The 23006-nt window shown below is 47.5% G+C and overlaps 2 protein-coding genes and 1 long non-coding RNA gene across 6 annotated transcripts in view; 2 read left to right on the top strand and 1 right to left on the bottom strand.

Annotated features, from left to right (window-relative positions):
• The window catches only part of LOC101805469 (mucin-6), a gene marked incomplete at its 3' end in the record, with an annotated part of 70203 nt that extends 59188 nt beyond the window's left edge, over positions 1 to 11015 (top strand). Inside the window, exons 40-46 of the mRNA XM_072038410.1 lie at positions 661 to 1077; positions 2103 to 2522; positions 3443 to 3862; positions 5682 to 6098; positions 7649 to 8065; positions 9391 to 9807; positions 10885 to 11015. Coding sequence (XP_071894511.1) covers positions 661 to 1077; positions 2103 to 2522; positions 3443 to 3862; positions 5682 to 6098; positions 7649 to 8065; positions 9391 to 9807; positions 10885 to 11015 — 2639 coding nt within the window. The remainder of the gene's footprint in view (positions 1 to 660; positions 1078 to 2102; positions 2523 to 3442; positions 3863 to 5681; positions 6099 to 7648; positions 8066 to 9390; positions 9808 to 10884) is intronic.
• A 4-nt stretch (positions 11016 to 11019) lies between these two features.
• On the top strand, positions 11020 to 16019 carry LOC140002657 (uncharacterized). Its single transcript, XR_011809769.1, has 4 exons — positions 11020 to 11475; positions 12114 to 12194; positions 14649 to 14751; positions 15841 to 16019. It is a non-coding gene; the product is annotated as an uncharacterized lncRNA (long non-coding RNA).
• A 1566-nt stretch (positions 16020 to 17585) lies between these two features.
• The window catches only part of AP2A2 (adaptor related protein complex 2 subunit alpha 2), a 48766-nt gene continuing 43345 nt past the window's right edge, over positions 17586 to 23006 (bottom strand). For all 4 annotated transcript variants that reach the window (XM_027459676.3, XM_027459677.3, XM_027459678.3 and 1 more), the window contains 4 exons: positions 22221 to 22337; positions 21920 to 21989; positions 21106 to 21240; positions 17586 to 20281 (listed from right to left, as the gene is read on the bottom strand). In XM_027459676.3, the coding sequence (XP_027315477.1) occupies positions 20204 to 20281; positions 21106 to 21240; positions 21920 to 21989; positions 22221 to 22337 (400 nt within the window). In that variant the 3' untranslated portion in view covers positions 17586 to 20203. The remainder of the gene's footprint in view (positions 20282 to 21105; positions 21241 to 21919; positions 21990 to 22220; positions 22338 to 23006) is intronic.

Raw genomic sequence — 23006 nt, 5'->3', positions numbered from 1 at the left:
AACAAATTTCTCTACCCCTCAGTAAGTAGGGTAAAGGTGGGCAAGAGGTAGGGAGGGGACAGAGCTGGCAGAGCGTACAAGAGCCCAGCGAGCCATTCCTTACCGTACACCAAAACGCTCAGCAAGACGATGAGGGTTGCACGTTTCAGAATGAGCCGTTCCTAAGAGCCTGGCTGGGCCTGGGTGTCCTGTTGGGAGGTGGGCAGTGATTGCCTTTGCTTCACTTGGGGGTTTCTTTTTCTTGTTTTTCCTTCATTTCTTGCACCGTACAAGCTCTGACGCATTCATTTTTCCTCTCTCTTGCCTTACTGGTACGTGGCCCTCTTCCTTCTGTGGGGAAGTGAGAGAGAGATTGAGTGGGGCTCAGCCACCAGCCAGGGTGAACTCACCATGGATAGCCTTCTCCTTGGCCCTGACGGCTTCCTCTCCCCTTGAGGTTCTGGGGGCATTGCGCTGCAGCACAGGTCTCTCTCTCGGAGCACACAGTCCTGGCTTCCAGCAGGCAGCTGATATCCCATGCCATTGTCCTGGGTCTGAGTGACACACATGGAGATGCTCCTCTTCCAGAGAGATGGAGAGGGTGCTGAGCTGCTGGAGGGCAGCCCTGGGGCGCTGTCACCCTCTGCCACCCTCAGTCCCCCTGTGCTTTCCTCCCGGCAGCCTCCACCCCCAAAGAGACAACGGTGCCTCACATCGTGCCGCCCGTGAGCACGGAGAAGACCACCCCGGCCACGTCTGCCAGCAGCACCTCCGGGACGTCCGTGCCCAGCGAGGCCAGCCCCGCCAGCAGCCCAGCAGTGCCAGTGGCCAGGACGTCGCCTGCCCCCAGCAGCCCTCTCAGCACCAGGCTGCCATCTGCCGCCCCTTCCACAGCCTCCTCCCCATCGCCCCCAAGCTCCCGGCTCAGGCCCACGCCTACGACCCTGAGGCCCAAGCCCTCTCCCCCGAGGACCAGTGCTCCCACAGAGTCGCCTGCGTCCTCCGCACCCTCCACAGCCAAAACCAGCCCGCTGCCCTCATCTACGTCCTCCCCACTCTCAACTGTGTCCTCAGCAGTGACGAGCTCCTCACAGCCAGGTAAGGCTCCCTCCTGCCTTCCCTCTGCTCTGCCTGCCCTTTACTGGGATCACTCATGCCATTATTCTTTCTATCTCTTTCCTCCCCCTTCACAACATTCATCTCTCATCCTGATGTCAAATGGTGTGGAACAGCCACTGGCTGTGTCCCCTCTCAGCTCCTTGTGAATTTCCAGCCTCCTCACAGGCAGGGCAGCATCAGAAGTAGAGAAGTCCTTGACTATGTGTGAGCACTGCTCATCAACACTTCAACCAACAATGTTTTCTCAACATTATGCACATCTGAAATTGAAAACACCTCACTGTAGACAATACTGTGATGAAAATGGAGTGTATAACAGCTGAAAACCATGACAAAGACCTTCTCTGTTTCTCTGTCTGCTGTCCAGCTAGTGGGCTCAGGGTGGGCAAGAGGTAGGGAGGAGACAGAGCTGTCAAAGCTTACAGCAAGAGCCCAGCGAGCCATTCCTTACCGCACACCAAAACGCTCAGCATGATGATGAGGGTTGCATGTTTCAGAACGAGCCATTCTTCAGAGCCTGGCTGGGCCTGGGTGTGCTGGTAGGAGGTGGGGAGCGATTGCCTTTGCTTCACTTGGGGGTTTCTTTTTCTTATTTTTCCTTCATTTCTTGCACCGTCCAAGTTCTGACGCATTAATTTTTCCTCTCTCTTGCCTTTCTGGTACGTGGCCCTCTTCCTGCTGTTTGGGAGTGTGAGAGAGATTGAGTGGGGCCCAACCATCAGCCAGTGTGAACTCACCGTGGGTGGCCTTCTCCTTGGCCCTGACAGCTTCCTCTTCCTCGAAGTTCTTTGGTCATTGTGCTGCAGCACAGGTCTCTCTCTCGGAGCACACAGTCCTGGCTTGCAGCAGGCAGATGATATCCCATGCCATTGTCCTAGGCCTGAGCGACACACAATGAGATGTTCCCCTATCATAGAGATGGAGAGGGTGCTGAGTTGCTGGAGGGCAGCCTCGGGTCGCTGTCACCCTCTGCCACCCTCAGTCCCCCTGTGCTTTCCTCCCAGCAGCCTCCACCCCCAAAGAGACAACGGTGCCTCACATCGTGCCGCCCGTGAGCACGGAGAAGACCACCCCGGCCACGTCTGCCAGCAGCACCTCCATGACGTCCGTGCCCAGCGAGGCCAGCCCCGCCAGCAGCCCAGCAGTGCCAGTGGCCAGGACGTCGCCTGCCCCCAGCAGCCCTCTCAGCACCAGGCTGCCATCTGCCGCCCCTTCCACAGCCTCCTCCCCATCGCCCCCAAGCTCCCGGCTCAGGCCCACGCCTACGACCCTGAGGCCCAAGCCCTCTCCCCCGAGGACCAGTGCTCCCACAGAGTCGCCTGCGTCCTCCGCACCCTCCACAGCCAAAACCAGCCCGCTGCCCTCATCTACGTCCTTCCCTCTCTCAACTGTGTCCTCAGCAGTGCCGAGCTCCTCGCAGCCAGGTAAGGCTCCCTCCTGCCTTGCCTCTGCTCTGCTTGCCCTTCCCAGTTCTCACCTTCATTACTACAACAAGAAACTCCTTGACTCTCTGTTCCCGCTGCTTTTGGCATTGCCTCACTGCAACCTGTGTCCCATTTCCATGTTGTTCATCCCAACTTCCATTGCTCAGCATGATGACAAATGGTGTGGAACAGCCCCTGAGTGAGTTTTGGCCCATCGCTGGTAAGGCAGCATGAGAAGTCCTTGATTCTGTGTGAGCACTGCTCAGCAACACCTCAAACATCAGTGTTTTCTCAATATTATGCACATCTGAAATTGAAAACGCATCACTGTAGATGATTCTCTGATGAAAATGGAGTGTATGACAGCTGAAAAACAAGACAAAGACCTTCTCTGTTTCTCTGTCTGCTGTCCAGCTAGTGGGCTTTGGCTGGGCGAGAGGTAGGGAGGAGACAGAGCTGTCAGAGTTTACAGCAAGAGCCCAGCGAGCCATTCCTTACCGTACACCAAAACACTCAGCAAGACGATGAGGGTTGCAGGTTTCAGAACGAGCCGTTCCTCAGAGCCTGGTTGCGCCTGGGTGTGCTGGTGAAAGATGGGGAGTGAGGGGAGTGATTGCCTTTGCTTGACTTGGGGGTTGGTTTCTGTTTCTTGTTTTTCCTTCCCTTCTTGCATTGTCTGTGTTTTGACACTTGAGTTTCTCCTCTCTTTTGCCTTTCCAGTGGTCGGCTCCTCTCTTTCTGAAGGGGGATTGATAGAGAATGAGTGGGGCTTAGCACGCAGTTAGGATCAAATCATGAGAGTATGACCTTCAGTATAGCTTCTATTCCAGGCAGGAGCAGAGGGTGCTGAGCTGCTGGAGGGCAGCCTCGGGGCGCTGTCACCCTCTGCCACCTTCAGTCCCCCTGTGCTTTCCTCCCAGCAGCCTCCACCCCCAAAGAGACAACGGTGCCTCGCATCGTGCCGCCCGTGAGCACGGAGAAGACCACCCCGGCCACGTCTGCCAGCAGCACCTCCAGGACGTCCGTGCCCAGCGAGGCCAGCCCCGCCAGCAGCCCAGCAGTGCCAGTGGCCAGGACGTCGCCTGCCCCCAGCAGCCCTCTCAGCACCAGGCTGCCATCTGCCGCCCCTTCCACAGCCTCCTCCCCGTCGCCCCCAAGCTCCCGGCTCAGGCCCACGCCTACGACCCTGAGGCCCAAGCCCTCTCCCCCGAGGACCAGTGCTCCCACAGAGTCGCCTGCGTCCTCCGCACCCTCCACAGCCAAAACCAGCCCACTGCCCTCATCTACGTCCTTCCCTCTCTCAACTGTGTCCTCAGCAGTGCCGAGCTCCTCACAGCCAGGTAAGGCTCCCTCCTGCCTTCCCTCTGCTCTGCCCACCCTTGCCAAGTTCTCACTTTATTTTGTACAGGGAAATGCAAACCCCTTGACAGCCATTCTCTCTGCCTGCCTCTTTTGGCATTTTCTCTCTGTGACCTGTGTCCCCTTTTTGAAGTTCTTTATTCCAACTTCCGTTGCTCAGCTTGATATCAAATGGTATGGAATAGCCCGTGTGAATTTTGGCCACCTGGAGAATAAGGATTACAGAATCCTTGAATCCTAGAATTATTCAGGTTGGAAAATATTTCAAAGATCACCAACTTCAACCTTTAACCTGGTACTGACAAGTCCACCACTAAACCATGCCACTGCCTTCTGCATCTACACGTCTGGATGACTACCCAGGACAGTGACTGCACCTCCTCCCTGGGTATCCTGTTCCACCGCCAAATAACTCTTTCCATAAAGAAATGTCTCTTAATAGCCAACCATAACCTCTCCCAGAAAACACTGTGGCCATTTACCCTCGTCTTATCACATGCTGCTTGGGAGAAGAGCTTGATCCATACCTCCATACAACCTCCTTTAAGGTCATTGTAGAGTTCTATGAGGTCTTCCCCTGAGCCACCTTTTCTTCAGGCTAAACATCCCCAGCTCCCTCAGCAGCTCCTCACAGGACCTGTTCTCCAGACCCTTCACCAGCTTTGTAGTCGTTCCCTGGACACTCTCCAGGGCCTCGATGTCCTTCTTGTAGTGAGGGCCCCAAAAGCAAACCCAATACTTGAGGTGCAGCCTCACCGGAGCCGAGTACAGAGGGACAATCACTTCCCTAGCCCTGCTGGCCACGCTGTTTCTGACCCAAGCCAGGATGCCATTGGCCTTCTTGACCACCTGAGCCCACCGCTGGCTCCCATTCAGCCAGCTGTTGAATAATCCCCCGGGTCCCTTCCCACCAACAGCTTTCCAGCCACTCTGCCCCCAGCTGGTAGTGCTGCTTGGGGTTGTTGTGCCCCAAGTGCAGGACCTGGCCCTTGCCCTCATTGAACTTCATCCCGTTGGCCTTGGCCCATTGGCCCTGCTTGTCCAGATCCCTCTAGATCCCTCCTGCTCTCGAGCAGATCAACACTTGCACCTAACTTGGTGTCATCTGCAACCTGAGGGTGCACTCCATCCCCTCATCCAGATCATTGACCTTAGAAAGAACTGGCCCCAGCGCTGAGCCGTGTTTGACACCACTTGTGACCAGCCACCGACTGGATTTACCTCCGTTACTCTTTGGGCCCAACTCTTTTAGTTCACCAAAGCATATACCCATCCAGGCCTTGGGATGCCAGATTCTTCAGGAGAAGGCTGTGGGAAACAGTATCAAAAGCCTTCCTGAAGCATAGGTAGACCACATCCCTCATCCACTGAGCACCTCAACTTGTAGAATGAGATCAGGTTCATCAAGTGGGACCTGCCTTTGATAAACCTATGCTGGTTGGGCCTGATCACCTGGGTATCCTGCAAGTGCAGGGTGACGGCACTGCAGATAATCTGCTCCACGAGCTCCCCAACACCAAGGTCACTCTGATGGGCCTGTAGTTCCCCGGGTCCTCCTTCCAGCCCTTCTTGGAGCTGAGTGTCACATTTGCTAGCTGCCAATCAATGGGATGTCCCTGGTAGCCGGGAGTGCTGGTAACCGATGGAAAGTGGCTTGAGGAGCACTTCTGCCAGGACCCTCAGTACCCTTGGGGGGATCCCATCTGGCCCCAGGGAGACGCAGAGGGTGCTGAGCTGCTGGAGGGCAGCCCTGGGGCACTCTCTGCCACCCTCAGTCCCCCTGTGCTTTCCTCCCGGCAGCCTCCACCCCCAAAGAGACAACGGTGCCTCACATCGTGCCGCCCGTGAGCACGGAGAAGACCACCCCGGCCACGTCTGCCAGCAGCACCTCCAAGACGTCCGTGCCCAGCGAGGCCAGCCCCGCCAGCAGCCCAGCAGTGCCAGTGGCCAGGACGTCGCCTGCCCCCAGCAGCCCTCTCAGCACCAGGCTGCCATCTGCCGCCCCTTCCACAGCCTCCTCCCCGTCGCCCCCAAGCTCCCGGCTCAGGCCCACGCCTACGACCCTGAGGCCCAAGCCCTCTCCCCCGAGGACCAGTGCTCCCACAGAGTCGCCTGCGTCCTCCGCACCCTCCACAGCCAAAACCAGCCCGCTGCCCTCATCTGCGTCCTCCCCGCTCTCAACTGTGTCCTCAGCAGTGACGAGCTCCTCACAGCCAGGTAAGGCTCCCTGCTGCCTTCCCTCTGCTCTGCTTGCTCTTTGTAGGGAACACAAATGCCCTTATTCTTTCTGTTCCTCTTTCCTCCCTGTTCATCCCAACATTTATCACTCATCCTGATGTCAAATGGTGTGGAACAGCCCCTGGGTGAGTTTGGGCCCCCTGTGCTGGCCGTGTTCCCTCTCAGCTCCTTGTGCATCCTAGGCTCCTCACAAGCAGGGCAGCATCAGAAGCAGAGAAGTCCTTGACTCGATGTGAGCACTGCTCAGCAGCAGAGAATCACAGAATTGCCTAGGTTGGCAGATCTCCATGGTCACCTTGTGCAACCTCTGACCTAACACTAGCAAGTCCTCCACTAAACCATATCATGAAGCTCTACATCTAAATGTCTTAAAGATCTCCAGGGATGGTGACTCCACCACATCCCTGGGCAGCCCGTTCCAATGCCTCACAACCCTTTCAGTAAAGAAGTTCTTCCTAACATCCAACCTCAACCTCTCCTGGCTCATCTTTAGCCCATTCCCCCTCGTCCTGTCACCAGGTACATGGGAGAGTAGAGCACCCCCCACCTTGATACAGCCTCCTTTAAGGTACCTGTAGAGAGCAATAAGGTCGCCCCTTAGCCTCCTCTTCTCCAGGCTGAACAATCCCAGCTCCCTCAGCTGCTCCTCGTAAGACTTGTTCTCCAGGCCCCTCACCAGCTTTGTTGCCTTTCTCTGGACTTGCTTGAGCACCTCGATGTCCTTCTTGTAGCGAGGGCCCCAAAGCTGACCACAGAAATCAAAAACTCATCACCATAGAAGATACTGTGATGAAAATGGAGTGTATCAATGATGAAAACCATGACAAAGACCTTCTCTGTTTCTCTGTCTGCTGTCCAGCTAGTGGGCTCAGGGTGGGCAGCAGGTAGGGAGGGGAGAGAGGTGGCAGAGCTTACAGCAAGAGCCCAGCGAGCCATTCCTTACCGTACACCAAAACACTCAGCAAGACGATGAGGGTTGCAGGTTTCAGAATGAGCCATTCCTCAGAGCCTGGCGGGGCCTGGCTGTACTGGGGGAAGGCGGGGAGTGATTGCCTTTGCTTCACTTTGGGGTTTCTGTTTCTTGTTCTTCCTTCTGTTCTACTCTCAGTTTGTTGACTCTTGAATTCTTCCAGTCTTTTGCCTTTTCCATTCTCAGCCCCTTTCCTGCTGAGGGGGAGCAAACAAGAGTGAGCGAGGCTTAGCAGGCTCTTGGGATGAAGTACAGAAATCACTTCTGACCTTCATTTTAGCTTCATTTTCAGGGAGATGCAGAGAGTGCTGAGCTGCTGGAGGGCAGCCCTGGGGCCCTGTCCTTGTGCCACCTTTGTGGGAAGAAGCAGGACGGGGAGGGGAAGGGCAGCAGCCCCTGGCCTGTTCCTCTGTTTTGCCCAGCGCAACTCAGGGCTGCACACCCCTAACTTCCTTGCCTTTGGGGCTGTCCTGGGGCACCTGCCCAGAACAAGCGCTCCTCCTCTGCCTGCCCCTCCTGCCCTGCCACCCTCAGTCCCCCTGTGCTTTCCTCCCGGCAGCCTCCACCCCCAAAGAGACAACGGTGCCTCACATCGTGCCGCCCGTGAGCACGGAGAAGACCACCCCGGCCACGTCTGCCAGCAGCACCTCCAGGACCTCCGTGCCCAGCGAGGCCAGCCCCGCCAGCAGCCCAGCAGTGCCAGTGGCCAGGACGTCGCCTGCCCCCAGCAGCCCTCTCAGCACCAGGCTGCCATCTGCCGCCCCTTCCACAGCCTCCTCCCCGTCGCCCCCAAGCTCCCGGCTCAGGCCCACGCCTACGACCCTGAGGCCCAAGCCCTCTCCCGCGAGGACCAGTGCTCCCACAGAGTCGCCTGCGTCCTCCGCACCCTCCACAGCCAAAACCAGCCCGCTGCCCTCATCTGCGTCCTCCCCGCTCTCAACTGTGTCCTCAGCAGTGACAAGCTCCTCACAGCCAGGTAAGGCTCCCTGCTGCCTTCCCTCTGCTCTGCTTGCTCTTTGTAGGGAACACAAATGCCATTATTCTTCCTATCCCTCTTTCCTCCCCCTTCACCATAACATTTATCACTCATCCTGATGTCAAACTGTATGGAACAGCCCGTGGGGGAGTTTGGGCCCCCTGTGCTGGCTGTGTTCCCTGCAAGCTCCTTGTGCACCCTCAGGCTCCTCAGAGGCAGGGCAGCATCAGAATCACAGAATCATTTAGGTTGGAGGAGACCTACAAATCATCTGGTCCAACCATCCCCCTAGCACCAGTGTCACCACTAAACCACATAACAAGCACCACATCCAACCTCTCCTCAAACACCCCCAGGGGCAGTGACTCCACTACCTCCCATGGCAGCTGGTTCCAGTGCCTGACTGCTCTTTTTGAGCAGCAATGTCTCCTCATTGCCAACCTGAACCTCCCCTGGTACGGCTTGAGGCCATTCTCTTTAGTCCTATCGCTAGTTACCTGTGAGCAGAGGCCGAACCCCAGCTCCCCACGCCTTCCTTTCAGGCAGCTGCAGAGAGCAATGAGGTCTCCCCTGAGCCTCCTCTTCTCCAGACCAAACACCCCCGGTTCCCTCAGCCGCTCCCCACAGGCCTTGTGCTCCAGGCCCTTCACCAGCTCCGTAGCCCTGCTCTGGACACGCTCCAGGGCCTCGATGTCCTTCTGGTAGTGAGGGGCCCAAAGCTGAACACAGCACTCGAGGTGCGGCCTCACCAGAGCAGAGCACAGGGGGACGATCACCTCCTGCTCCTACTGGCTGCACCATTCCTGACACAGCCAGGATGCTGCTGGCCTCTTGGCCACCTGGGCTCACTGCTGGCTCACGTTCAGGTGAACATCCATCAGCACCCCCAGATCCTTTTCCCCTGCACACCTTTGCAGCCACTCTGCCCCAAGCCTGCAGCGCTGCATGGGGCGGTTGTGGCCAAAGTGCAGGACCTGGCACTTGGCCATGTTGAACCTCATCCCAGTGGCCTCTGCCCATCAACAAATCCTGTCCAGGTCCCTCTGCGGGGCCTTCCTGCCCTCTGGCATTCAACACTGCCCCCCAGCTTGGTGTTGTCTGCAAGCCTACCGAGAGTGCACTCAATTCCCTCATCCAAGTCATCAGTAAGCATATTAAAGAGGCTTGCAGCAGGCAGATGATATCCCATACCATTGTCTTGGAACTGAGAGAAACAGACAGAGATGCTCTCCTTCCATGGGGATTCAGAGGCTGCTGAGCTGCTGGAGGGCAGCCCTGGGGCACTTTCTGCCACCCTCAGTCCCCCTGTGCTTTCCTCCCGGCAGCCTCCACCCCCAAAGAGACAACGGTGCCTCACATCGTGCCGCCCGTGAGCACGGAGAAGACCACCCCGGCCACGTCTGCCAGCAGCACCTCCAGGACGTCCGTGCCCAGCGAGGCCAGCCCCGCCAGCAGCCCAGCAGTGCCAGTGGCCAGGACGTCGCCTGCCCCCAGCAGCCCTCTCAGCACCAGGCTGCCATCTGCCGCCCCTTCCACAGCCTCCTCCCCGTCGCCCCCAAGCTCCCGGCTCAGGCCCACGCCTACGACCCTGAGGCCCAAGCCCTCTCCCGCGAGGACCAGTGCTCCCACAGAGTCGCCTGCGTCCTCCGCACCCTCCACAGCCAAAACCAGCCCGCTGCCCTCATCTACGTCCTCCCCGCTCTCAACTGTGTCCTCAGCAGTGCCGAGCCCCTCACAGCCAGGTAAGGCTCCCTGCTGCCTTCCCTCTGCTCTGCCTGCCCTTTACTGGGAACACAAATGCCATTATTCTTCCTATCCCTCTTTCCTCCCCCTTCATCCCAACATTTATCACTCATCCTGATGTCAAATGGTGTGGAACAGCCCCTGGGTGAGTTTGGGCCCCCTGTGCTGGCCGTGTTCCCTCCCAGCTCCTTGTGTACCCCCAGGCTCCTCACTGACAGGGCAGCATCAGAAGCAGAGAAGTCCTTGACTTGGTGTGAGCACTGGTCAGCAGCAGCTGAAATGTCAGTGTTTTCTCAACAGTATGCCCATCCAAAATTGAAAATGTATCACTGTAGACAACACTGTGATGGAATGTATCAACACTGAAAACCATGACAAAGACCTTCTCTGTTTCTCTGTCTGCTGTCCAGCAAGTGGGCTCGGGGTAGGCAAGAGGCAGGGAGGGGCCAGAGCTGGCAGAGCTTACAGCAAGAGCCCAGCGAGCCATTCCTTACCGTACACCAAGACGCTCAGCAAGACGATGAGGGTTGCAGGTTTCAGAATGAGCCATTCCTCAGAGCCTGGCTGGGTCTGGGTGTGCTGGTGGGAGGTGGGGAGTGATTGCCTTTGCTTCACTTGGGGGTTGGTTTCTTGTTTTTCTTCAGGTCTTGTACTGTGCATTTTTATACCTGAATGTTTTCTCTCTCTTACCCTTCCAGCTGCTTTCTAGTTCCTTCCTGAGGATGAACAAATGAGGGACTTAATGAGGCTTAATATCCAGCTGTAGCGAACTCACTATAGGCTGGCCTTCATTTTGGTTCTTCTTTCAGACAGGAGCAGAGGGTGCTGAGCTGCTGTAGGGCAGCCGTGGGACACTCTCCTTGCACCACCTTTGTGGGGAGAATCAAGATGGGGAGGGGAAGGGCAGCAGCCCCTGGCCTGTTCCTCTGTTTTGCCCAGCCCGACTCAGGGCTGCACACCCCTACCTTCCTTGCCTTTGGGGCTGTCCTGGGGCCTCTGCCCAGAACCAGTGCTTCTCCTCTGCCTGCCCCTCCTGCCCTGCCACCCTCAGTCCCCCTGTGCTTTCTTCCCGGCAGCCTCCACCCCCAAAGAGACAACGGTGCCTCACATCGTGCCACCCGTGAGCACGGAGAAGACCACCCCAGCCACGTCTGCCAGCAGCACCTCCAGGACCTCCGTGCCCAGCGAGGCCAGCCCCGCCAGCAGCCCAGCAGTGCCAGTGGCCAGGACGTCGCCTGCCCCCAGCAGCCCTCTCAGCACCAGGCTGCCATCTGCCGCCCCTTCCACAGCCTCCTCCCCGTTGCCCCCAACAAAGTCCATGCCTACAGCCTTCATTCCCACTTTGACCTCCTCTGAGAGTACCACTTATTCTTCCCCCTCACCAAACACCACAGTTTCTTTTACTCCACGTGGTGAAACATTTTCAGTAGCACTTCCAACTGCTGTCTCTTCCAAATCCACCCCAGTTGTGATCCCAAGAGTGTTACCTACAACAACTGTGTTTCCTCCCAGTTTTGTTACCACTGCTTCTACAGAGACCCCTTCTGTTGAACAGACTTCTATCCGAACAACTGCACTAACTACCAGGCGTACTACATCGTCTCTTTCTGTTACATCTGAACTTTCAACATCCCTGTCTTCTGTTAGACCAGCTACAGTACCACAAGGTAAAGTATTTCTTTAGTTTATCCTACTTTGTTGCTTAGTACATCTTTTGGTTCATACTTATTAAGTTTTGGGACATGTCTTATTTTTTTGCTATGTCACATTTTGCTTGTACACTTTGACTGTATCTTCCTCTTTTATCATTACTGCATATTACTTTCTAACACCTATAGTTGTCTTGGTGTCGTTTTCATACCAGCAGGCTTCCTGCAGTGCATTGATGCATACACTAAGAAACACGAGTTCAGGCTGACAGGACATTTACCAGGGAGAAAGTCATAGAATCTATTTCTATTTAAAAATCTTATTTTAATGGTGTAAGAAAGACACCAGTTATTTGGACAAACTATTGCTTTACCTCATTCTACAGTCCTTCTATTAACTTTCATACACTTTCTGAAAATGCTTTTTTTTTTTCTTTTTGAATTTTTTGATACCTTCTCCACAGCTAATTTTTTTCCAGTGTTGGCTAGGTACAGTAATGGTCTTTTGCACCTCTGCGTAAATAAAACCTAGCAGTTTTGGACTGAAGCATAGCACACTCTTTACAATTCTTCGTAACTTTTTTGAAAGGGAGGTGCACAGAGCAGCATCATTCCTAATGGTTTGAACTGAAGCTTTCCTACTTTATAACCTACAGGGCTGGAGTCAGGAGCACTGGCGTGAGTGCACAGATACCTAGTAACAGGCAGTGAAGCAGTTCTCATTCAGCACTTCTAGGGTATGCATTAACCCTTCTAAGAATAAACTGAAATGAACGGTGCTTTTTTCAGTCTGTGAATGGAAGTAGAATTTCCTGTGTGGTTTGTTGATTTGTTATTTTGTTTTCGGTGGTAATGTTTTATGGATGTTTATATGTCTTAATTTTTTTTGTTTGTTTTTTATTTTTATTTTTATATTTATATATTTTTATATGTCTTAAAATTGCTGTTTGAAGACCCAGGAGAGAATTGACATCTCAATTTCAGCTACTTCCTGCATTCCCTTTTGGGTTAGTTCCACAAAGAAAGGAGAAATGATCTGGAAGGTGTACCGCAACCATATCATACTGCTTTCTCTTCCTGTAACTGTTCCTTCTCCACTGTCATGCACCACTGTCTCTATCCATTGTCCTTTTCATTTGTTTAATTCCTAAAGAAAGGGAACCTCACCTCCAACATATTACTGCCTTCACTTGCCTGATCTTTTTCAAGAGTTATGGCCTCATAGGTCTGCCCTTTTCTACACTGCTTGATAACAAGATTATAAGTATTTGTTTGAAGCATTCGATAATTTTCACTATTTGCTATTTCCTTAGCTGCTATGAATCTTCACACGCAGTCTGCCATTCCTTCACTATGATCAGAGCAACTGAACCATAAGCTTATCACTAACAGCAACAAAATTTGAACAAAGCAGAATACCACACTCAAGTCATCCCAACAGTCATCTGTCAAGTCTCACTGCACAAAACCGATTTACACACAGGATCCCCAAAAGTCAACTAAGGAAACTGTTTGCAGTGAACTGCTCTCAAATAGTGATGTGACTCAATGTGTGGCGCAATCACCTTAGCCCACCCTCCTGTCCCTGTCTCCTCCATTAACTTTGTCAGCAGAGAGCAGCTCATCCAGGTCAGCCAGCTCAGCCACAAGGAAGGTCAGAATTGTGCAGTGGGAGCACGCCCAGAAGCAAGCACTTGAATGCACAGTCTGTCCTTCATCCCACTTTACATAAATAATGCAGTACCAAACAGCTCAATTATATATTTAATAGTAGAAACCAGAATTGGATGAATGCACAAGCATCAGCAAATGGTGGTTTGACACAAGAAGATGGGATTCTTTCTATTGTGCAACTATTTTTGGCCCTTCTTTCCCTGCCTCCTCACAATTTTCACCTCACAGAACAGGAATACAATTAGGAACTCCCCTAAGCAGAAGGGCTTTCCCTCATGTTCCCAAATATATTTGTTTTGCTGCCTTCTTTGGCTTTTATTTGCATTCAGTTTTGAAGATAGTTCTTTTGAACTCTGCCTTCCCAACCATACCATTACCAGGTTAGGTCCTTGCTGTTAACAGGCACTGCCTCCTGGTTCAGTTCATAAATTCAGAGTTGTGTACAAATTCTCCTTTCTCTGCACATTTGTCTGCCCTCAACTGAGCAATTCACATACTTGTCAGTCACACAGATTAACAATACCTTTCAGTCTAGAAAGCAAGGTTAGAGCCTCTCATCAACTTTACAAGATACAGGCAGAGGACAGCACATTAGTGTGGTGTGCCATTAGCTGCCTTTTTCTAAACCCCCTACAGTATAACTGAGCCCCCTCAACAACGCTTGGCTTTCATCCATAACCTGCTTCAAGCTAGGAACCTGAATGCGCTCGACAGAGCATGCTGCAGGAGCAGTGTGGGGTGCATAAACTGCCTTCACAGGGTTCTTCATGTTAAGGGGCACAAACCACAATGTTTAACCTCTTCAGCTCATTTGAAAACTTCACTTTCATTCAACTTTTTGCTTCATATGATGCCTAGTGTCTTGCTTCAAGTCAGGAGATGACCAGAAAAAGTGCAAGATCAATACATAACACCATTACCTTCCAAGTAGCATTATGCGTTCTATTTAGAGATTTAAATTATGAAATTTTGGCTTACGTTATTATAAAATTTATAAAATATGCCTGGAAATAAATAAATCCTTAAAATGAGCTAATTAAGCATTTTTCAAGTAAGTCACATCTATTACCAAGTCTGTGAACCAGAAATAATTCTGCTGGAATTAGCCAGCTGATGGTTTTATTTGCATCTTTGCTTTCTCATCAGTGGATTAGGGCTTTTTCCTCCTGGACTTAATTTGCATTCCATTGTTAACAGATTTTTCTTTTTTTTTCTTTTTTTTTTTTTGTTTTGTTTTGGTTTGGTTTTTTCTTTTTTTCTTTTTTTTCCTTCTCATTTCTATTTCCAGCTGCGTGTATTTTCATAGCTGTCCTGCTATGTCACCATCTCACAGTTTCAGTTCCTAAAAACCTTCTCTTGCCATGTTACTTACTGGTGACTTGTCAATCCTCCTTCAGTCCCTCCGAAGTCATGCAATAGGAACGGTTTTGCAGGAACCTGAGTACAGAGGCTTTCGGCATCCATCAAAAGTCACACTAGAAGACTAAGATAAATTTTTATTTTTTAATGTTTGACAGAGAATTGCCTAAAAGTTGAATATGAAGAAAAAATAACTTACAAAGGCTGTTCTGCTAACATCACTTTGAGCCGATGTGAAGGATCATGTCCATCTTCAACAACGTAAGGATACTTGAGAGCTTCTGTATCATAAATACAGTGAAGTTCTTTCTTATCTATGAATACTGATCTTTGTCAACTGCCTCTCCTTTATAATTCAGTGAGAAAAAGCTTTGTGGTATTTATCTAGCAACAGTGTGGCACTATAGGCCAGGTAGCTAGAGCTAGCACTAATACAGGTCAATTAGTCTGTAGAGATCTACAGTTTAAACAGGGAATGTCTCCTCACTTAAGTTTTGTGTTTGTTTTTTTTTTTGTTTTAATATTTTTTAATACTTTTTTTTTTTTTTTTTTTTTTTTTTAGTCAGACTACCAATAACTACTTTCCAAAAATCAAGAGTGTAACCCAAAATATTTATCCTACCTATATCCTTCAGGTCATTCCCATTGCCTCACAATGTTCTCAGGTTATTTTACAGGGATGCTTTACAGCTACAAACGTGATGTCTCTGCAGTTCTGCTTGCTCAAACAGGGAATGACAGCTTCAATAAAAGTAAACTCTGCTTGCAGCACTATTAGAGTTCACATTTATTTGAGAAAAAAGTTAAAAGCAGTTGCATGCACTGCTGGGAATGAATATATTCCAGAATAGGAAAACAATGAAGCGTTTTGCTTTTACCATAACCAACTTAAATTAATCCTTAAGCTAAGAGCTAGGTGAGCTCAGCTGTCCCCCAGCATTTTGAAAACTGATGATCACCTTTGTGTCTTGAGTTTTCAAAAGGGCTGTTAAACCTGAAGGTTGTTTTTTTTGTTTGTTTGCTTGTTTGTTTTTAAGCTCTACCAAGGTTTATCACTATCACTACAAGAAAGCTGCAATTAGAAAGAAAAGTTTTGTTCTTACTGAAAATGATGCAGACTTTTCCCTTATTTACAGATATTCTTACCTAAATACCTTTTCCATACAAGCCCAAAGGATTGGCTTGTTCCACTTTTTATGCATCTTGCAGTGCCGGTTAATGGCACAGTGCCAGCTGGATGAACTGCTTCTGCACACCTTGCACGACTGTTCCATTCACAGAATACATTCCTGAACAAAACCTAAAAAGCTGTATCCAAGTCATAACCGATCCTCTCTCTCTTCCAAACAGGTTGAATGCTGAGACCATGGAGGTCACCACAGCATGCGGCTGTTGTAGGCCTCTTCGACTTTATAAGAAGGAATTCCAGCTACCATGTGAAGACCCAGATAACCCCCAAAAAAGGCTTGTCAAGGAAATCACTGTGTTTGGTGGCTGTGTTTGCAACTTTGACACCTGCATACAATAGCCAGACCTCCAGATAGCCTCAGATACAGATATATTTTTAATTTTATTAAATGCTAATTACAACTACATACTTCCACAGCGATTGCTCCTTGCTGGGAGTTCTTTTGTATTGATTATATGGTTAGCCTTGCAGAGGCTTCCTGAGCAGCTACCTGGAGTGTCAATGAAGTTAACTACATCATAAATTATTCCTGATTTTGAGGGGAGGGGGAAAGGGTAGGGAGAAAGAAGAATGGGCAGGGGTAGGGAGTGACAACGTCAGAGACTGTCTGGCCATGCTCAGGGTGATATTTAACTAGAGGCTGAACACTGGCCTGTGCACTGTGCAATAACAGAAATTTGACTTCCAAATAAAGTAGAAGGAATTGAATTTGTTAAATTGTTTCTCATTGTCTGGCCATTTTTTTTAACTGAAAATAGGGTGTTAGGTTGTACACTTGAGCTAGGACCTGGGGGTAGCCCGTCACTGTGCAATCCAAGAAGAGATGGCTGCGGTGAGCCGCTGCCTTTCCTTTGGAAGTGGGCACAGTGTTTGTGCTTGTTCGTACACAGCTGCTGGCAGACAGCAAGGTACTGTGTGACTGAGCCTTATTGGGAGAAGGCTTCTCCCTGCACCCTTAATGCATTTCTGAAGATGTAATTAACAGATGTTTCTAGGGGCTTTTGGACAAAGAAGAAATTTGCAGGGCAATTCTCTGGCAGAAGTTTAAGTATCAAAGAGTACTTACCAGACCATGATGCTCAAACAAGAGGCAGTTGCTCACCCAAGCAACTTCTACTTGCTGCTAGTAGTGAGTATTTCTTTAGTATTTTTTACTATCACCCATCTGCAATTCATTTGAGAAAAAGTTGCACAGAAGTTCATAATGCCCAGGGGCTTTTTTTTTTGTTTATTTTTAAGTAAGTTTTAGAGAAGTAAGAAGAACCTGAAGCATACATGCAAAGTTCGAGTGAAGCTATTTAGTTGTTCAGGTACTCTCTTCTTTTACAGCAACATCAATCTTTTACATGTCCTGCCTCGGTGTGATAGGGACGTGTGCTTTTGCGGCTTCTGGCTTACCCCATCGTTCAAATAGAGTAACATGGAAAGCCGTGTGTGAGATGCCACGTACATTGGTATTTGTACCCTGCAATGAATGGAAACAAGGAAAGAACCACTGTTTTGAAACAAGCTGAAATCCAAAAAGCAGCTGTGAACATAGGTTTCAAGTTATTATTCTGAGGAGTTACACCAGTTTACGGTAGCATGTACTGTTAATAGTGATATGGTCAGCTGTTAAACATACAAACATAGAGGAAGACAGGTTTTACATCAAGTTTTTACAGCAGAATATTTATAACATGTGACAAAAATAATCCATACAGAAACCCAAACTCAGTGGGGAACCAGAGATCTGCAGGTCAGGTAAGACTGAACCAAACACAACCCTGTAGTCAGTCATTTGTAGGAAAGAATTAACCATCCTACATCGATTGTTGGTCCATAACATTATATTCAGAACGAAACAACCATTCTGGGCAAGTATTCTTTATGCTCCCATTTCCCCAGACAAAAAAGGACAGTCTGATTACTGTTCTAATCATTTATTTAATCTTAATATGTTCTTCTGATGAATATAGTCTAATATATAGTCTTCTATATGAAAATTCTCCACTTAATTTGACAGAACTTTGTTTTATACAAATAAGACAATCACCATAAATGTTACATACAGGAGTGTAGGTCAAGAATGAACAAATGCTACCTGTTTTGCTATTCAGTTATTTTCACATGTCAATGCCTGAAAATACTGTACTTGAAAACAATAACACTGTTTACTGCAGAAATTACTTTGTCTGCTTGAGAGGATACATCACTTTGGTAAGTTAACCATCATTCACAAAAAAAAAATAATCAAGTATTTATCCTTAATTTGTTCACTGTTCTGCTCATGGCTTCACTGAGCTGACATCTAATACAAAACGTGAACAGTCATAAGCTTAATACAGTCACCACTGAAAAGATGCTTTCCCTTACCCCCCTCCTACGCATATTTTTAATGCACATTTTTATTTAGCACAGCTGGAACCAAAGCTAAGTGAACTAATATAGTACAGTGTGTCTCAAGATGTCCTTTAATGAGGGCACAGAACATACTCAGAGGAACAGATGTACAACAGGATTTGGAAAAAAATGAAAAAAGCTACTCCCTGTCTCTGCTAAGACTCCCTTTAGTTCAGCACATCAAATTTTTAACACAGTAGCCAACATGGTTAAGATCATGGGATTAGTAAAGATCATACAGCCTCCAAAGGACAGAATGTAGGTACTCCAGTAGTACTCCGCCAACTACCCAACTTGAGTGTAGGAAACGTGTATGAAGATTTTTCAAAGACAATATTTGTGATCAGAGAGTTGTGATTAGCTGCGTGGGAGGCCACAAGAGGGCCAATTGTTTAAGAGAACTTTTTTCAGAAAGACCAGGTCAACAGACAAGTTTTCAGACATAACATCCATAAATTACCAACCATTTCTGGAAAAAAGCAAAACAAAGCAACAAAATCACACACCACACCCAAACCTTTGTTCCTCTCATTTTTCACTGGTACTCAAGCACAACCATTAGCCTTCCACTGCACCGAACTGTAATCACCTAGTTCCATCTTCAACTCAAAGCACTGAAGGAAAGCAAGGCACACTCAACCAAGGAGAATCCTGTCCCCTCCTTTGCACTGGGCAGCAGGGCACGATTCTCACTGTCATCACGACCACTATCACTTGACGCTTTTATTTCAAGGGCAGACTTGGCTGTATGTGCTGAGACAACAGTCCCGGGCTTCCTTCAAACAACCTTAGGGGAATCTTAATCCGAGGTTCACTTCTCACGTCAGCAGCAGCTGACCTCTTGGTTCATCCTGACCTGTAGTACTGCCTCACTGACAACTGCCCGCAGTTTCGAACTGCACAACCTCACCTGCTCGTTTTGGCAGCCTCTGGTGCATCTCAAAGCTTCAAGAATGTGAGCCAAAATTCCGCCCACTGAGTTGTGCAGAGAGGCTGCAGAGTTTGATGATCTGGAACAAGGTACAGAGGTTTTGGTTGTAAAAACCACTATGTAAGCTGAATATTTTCAGCTTTTCTAGCTCAGTCTCAACATAGATCTTTACACCATGTTGGATATTTTTACCACCACTGACAGACAGAAAACTATACAGATAGCAGTTACTCAGCCCCTCAAGCTTTAACATTATTATACACTGGGGAAAAAAAATGTTTAAAATTAGATTTCTGTCTAGCAAAGTGCATGCCTTAGCCTTAAAGGGCACGTTTCTTCCCTGTTTTCCTTTTATACAACACCACACTGATGAGAACCCTTACTCTCTGCAGTTAGTTATATCACATCATTGGGACTGCTGCTTGCTAAATCTGATGGGTAGCAGAAAAAACAGAACAGAATATTTAACTTCGGTTTGACCCAACAAGCGTGTACTCATTCACTACCTATCAGGGAAGCTCACCTCATTATTTGAGATAAGCAGAAGGATTAAGAATAGCTTTTGTGTTCAATCCACTTTCCAAAGATCAGAAAACAGTAAGACATAAAGGATTATAAGATTAATACTTTAAGACTCTGGACCTGTATCATTTTTCAAATACAACACAGATTGGCGACATTCAACATAAATGTCCACTTAAATCAAACACCTTGTAATCTGCCCTTCCCATCCAGTACAAAACTTGTGGCAATGTTTAACATTACAAGGCTTTTAACTCTACATGTATATCTGGCATTAACCCTACCGAGCAGCATTACACTGGTTTCTTTCAGCTCAGAGCAGAGGGAGTACCTGCTAAAGGCAGTAAGAGAGAAACGTTACTAATCTTTTCCAGTTGAAACCCTTGGTCAGCCTATCAAAATCAACTTCCCTTTAACAAGTTTAAAAGTTTAACCTCTGCAATAAAAGGAGCACAAAGACAACCCTTCCACCCTTTGTGTAACATATTAAAAGCCACTTTTTATGTAAAAAGTCACTTCCCTGTACTGTACATTTTCTAATCACAATTTCAAACAAGGGGCAAGTCCTATTAAGGCAGGGAGCTGGTATTTGTTAACATTGCAGTACTCAGACAGTGATGTACAAGACATTTATTTGCAAGTATGATGACAATGATATAAATGGAAAAACAAAACTGTCATGGTTAGTATTAAAACTGTTCTGACAGCAATTCACATAATCTCTGAGATACAGCTTCTTTACTTGTTCGTAGTGTGAGCCTATACATCTGAAAAAGAACACAAAATATTTTTTTAAATATCATTTGGTATTAAACAACTAGTGAAAGTTAACCAGTTACTATTCACTTCTTTTGTTAGAGTTGGTAAGAAAAAGACCAAGTTAAAACATTCAGAAACAGGCAGTCACTGAGCAATTTAGCTCTTTCAAAGCATAGGATGGAGCAAGTCTTCAAACCCTCATTGGGAAAGTTACCATTATTCTAATGATTTTAAGCTTTACTGACAACATGATGTACAACATTTTTTCCTTTAAGAGGAATAAGCGTTGTGGAAAAGTCTAAAAACTCTTCATGTCCACTTGCTCAGAAAAAAGGGGACTTACTACCCAAAACTTACTTTTGGCCCTTAATTATCTTTTGATAAAATCTCTATCCAAATACTTCTGAAAATATTATTCCTCTGATTTAACAATTTTGTGTTCATTTGTGTACATTTTACTTTTTAGCTACATTATTCTTTTATTTTTAATTGGCAAAGGGAATTAGAGTTATTCTTATCCAAGGTGCAAAAAAATGAAAACATTAAGTATTTAGCCTTCAAGGGAAGATGAGAATCCACAGAGTCTGGAATAACAGAGTGATATGCACATGGAAAAGAATTTCTCTGAAGCAACAGCTTACAAAAATATGCCAGAATCAGCTGTTGCAATTTCATTTCTTATTAGAGCCTACAGTCACAATTAGCAATTACAAAATACACTTCTCACTAAATAACCTTAAGGAATTTCAAATATATACTTTTTTTTTTTTTTTTTTAATTATTTAGTGCAGACAAGAACTTGTATTTAAGCTGTAGATACAGAAACAGATACCTGTGCCTGGAGGTTGGGTTCAAGGCGCAGCAAGCATCCAATCTGAGTAGTTTTTGTATGTATGATACCAGCACCAACAAAGTTAGCAGGATTGGGATCAACCTCCTCAAGTAGGGCCGATCCAAAGCCAATTATCTATGAAAGAGACCCAAAAGATTTAAATGTCAGGAAAGCAGGACAACAACAACGAGTCTACCCAAGCACAGCCACCACTCATTAGCAAAACAACCAGTAGACTAATTTGAAGTGTTCAAGACATTAATGCACTTTTCAATATCAATATACAATACAACAGAAATTTTGAGTGAGAAAGAGTGATGCCTGATACTGAGTTGCCCCTGAATATGTTCTTCTGGCAAATTGCTGAGAAATTAGTTAGATTAAACATAAAACTCCCCTCTTTTTGATAAAGCCATTCCTGCCTTGCAGCAGTCACTTCTGCTTTGCCTAAGGCAGACAGCTCTACAAGAAGCCTTAGTGCTATTCTGTTTTCTTCTCTCACTAGTAACCCTAGAATAAATTAAGGCTTTAAGTTTCTTCTAATTCAGTTTTAAGCAGACTCCACATTTTCATAAATAATCATATTTATAAATAAATAAAACATAAATAAAATTTCCAACTGCTGTTAAAAACTACAATTAGTTCAAGCCATACTGAGGAACAATCCTTCCAACCCAGCCCTGCCAAAGGTCTGTTACACACAGACTTATGCTTTAACAGGATGATCTGATAGCTCTATCAACTAAAAGGAACAGAGCTTGCTTATACCACTATCCTTACGCTACAAGGTTAGAAATACTGTACTACCACCAACCTTTGCTTTTGTGATCTCTGCATCCATTGGGTGTTTTGCTTTAAAGATATTCTGTACTTCTTGTTTAGGACTGCAAGACAAGGAAAGATGAATACCTCATATAACGTGTAATACATACAGTATCGTTCAATAGCAACTAAATAATAATAGCAACTTAGGAAAGTTATTTTTATAGAAGTTTATAATTCTCAGGACTAAGCAAGAAGTGGGGCACTGTATCAGCTATATTCACAGTACACTGGTTTTGCTTTTTCTTGGCCCACCACAAAAGCCTTAAGCCCAAATACAGACACAGCCTTACTTGCTCAGTTGCTTCCAACGCTGGAAAAAGTCTTGAGAAGACATCTCTGTTGGCTGAAAAAATTTATTCAGCGTGATGGGTAATTTTACTGAAAGATTTTGGAATGTTCCCCCGTACCTGCATACAGAACAGACAGAACATGGTATGTGTAGTACAAAGTGCCAGCAGTTTCACAGCCTAAATAAACCAAGCAATTGAGAATGAACTCTGAGTTGCAGTTGTCTGATGATTAAAATCCAAGAACTGCAGATGATGTTATTTCTAAGATGTAGTTTTAATCCACTGACAGATTTATTTTATTTGTTCTGCTTAAACGGCACGTAAAGGCAAGTTGAAGGAATTTCTAATAAGAATATATTTCAACATAGGTTGCTATCCTTCTAGATAGTACCCCATCAAGGGACTGAAAAGATTCTCCTGTGAAAACACCAATAAAAACAGCTTAGACTTTAAAAACAGAATGGAGGACAGAAACCAAGATTTTAAATGATTCCTTCTCAAAGGTTGATGCTGAGTTGATATAACAAGATTCTAATTTTCACTACATACATTTCTTATCCAACTTTCTTTTTTTTTTGCAGAAATGTTCTTAGTTGCCAGAAAGTTACTGTATATATTCCCCATCAAGATGTCTTGAACAAATGCCAAGATGATTGTTTTATATGCATAGCAGAGATAGCAAACATGGAGACTTTTTTTTTTTTAACCAGTAGTTGCTTCTTTATGATATTTTTTCCTTCAACTATATTGTTACAAGTGGGTTTCCACCCTCCTCCGGTAGCTTAA

The sequence above is a fragment of the Anas platyrhynchos genome, chromosome 5 (assembly GCF_047663525.1).
Source record: "Anas platyrhynchos isolate ZD024472 breed Pekin duck chromosome 5, IASCAAS_PekinDuck_T2T, whole genome shotgun sequence".
NCBI classification, from domain to species: Eukaryota; Metazoa; Chordata; class Aves; order Anseriformes; family Anatidae; genus Anas; species Anas platyrhynchos.
This window is presented reverse-complemented; position numbering and strand designations above follow the sequence as displayed.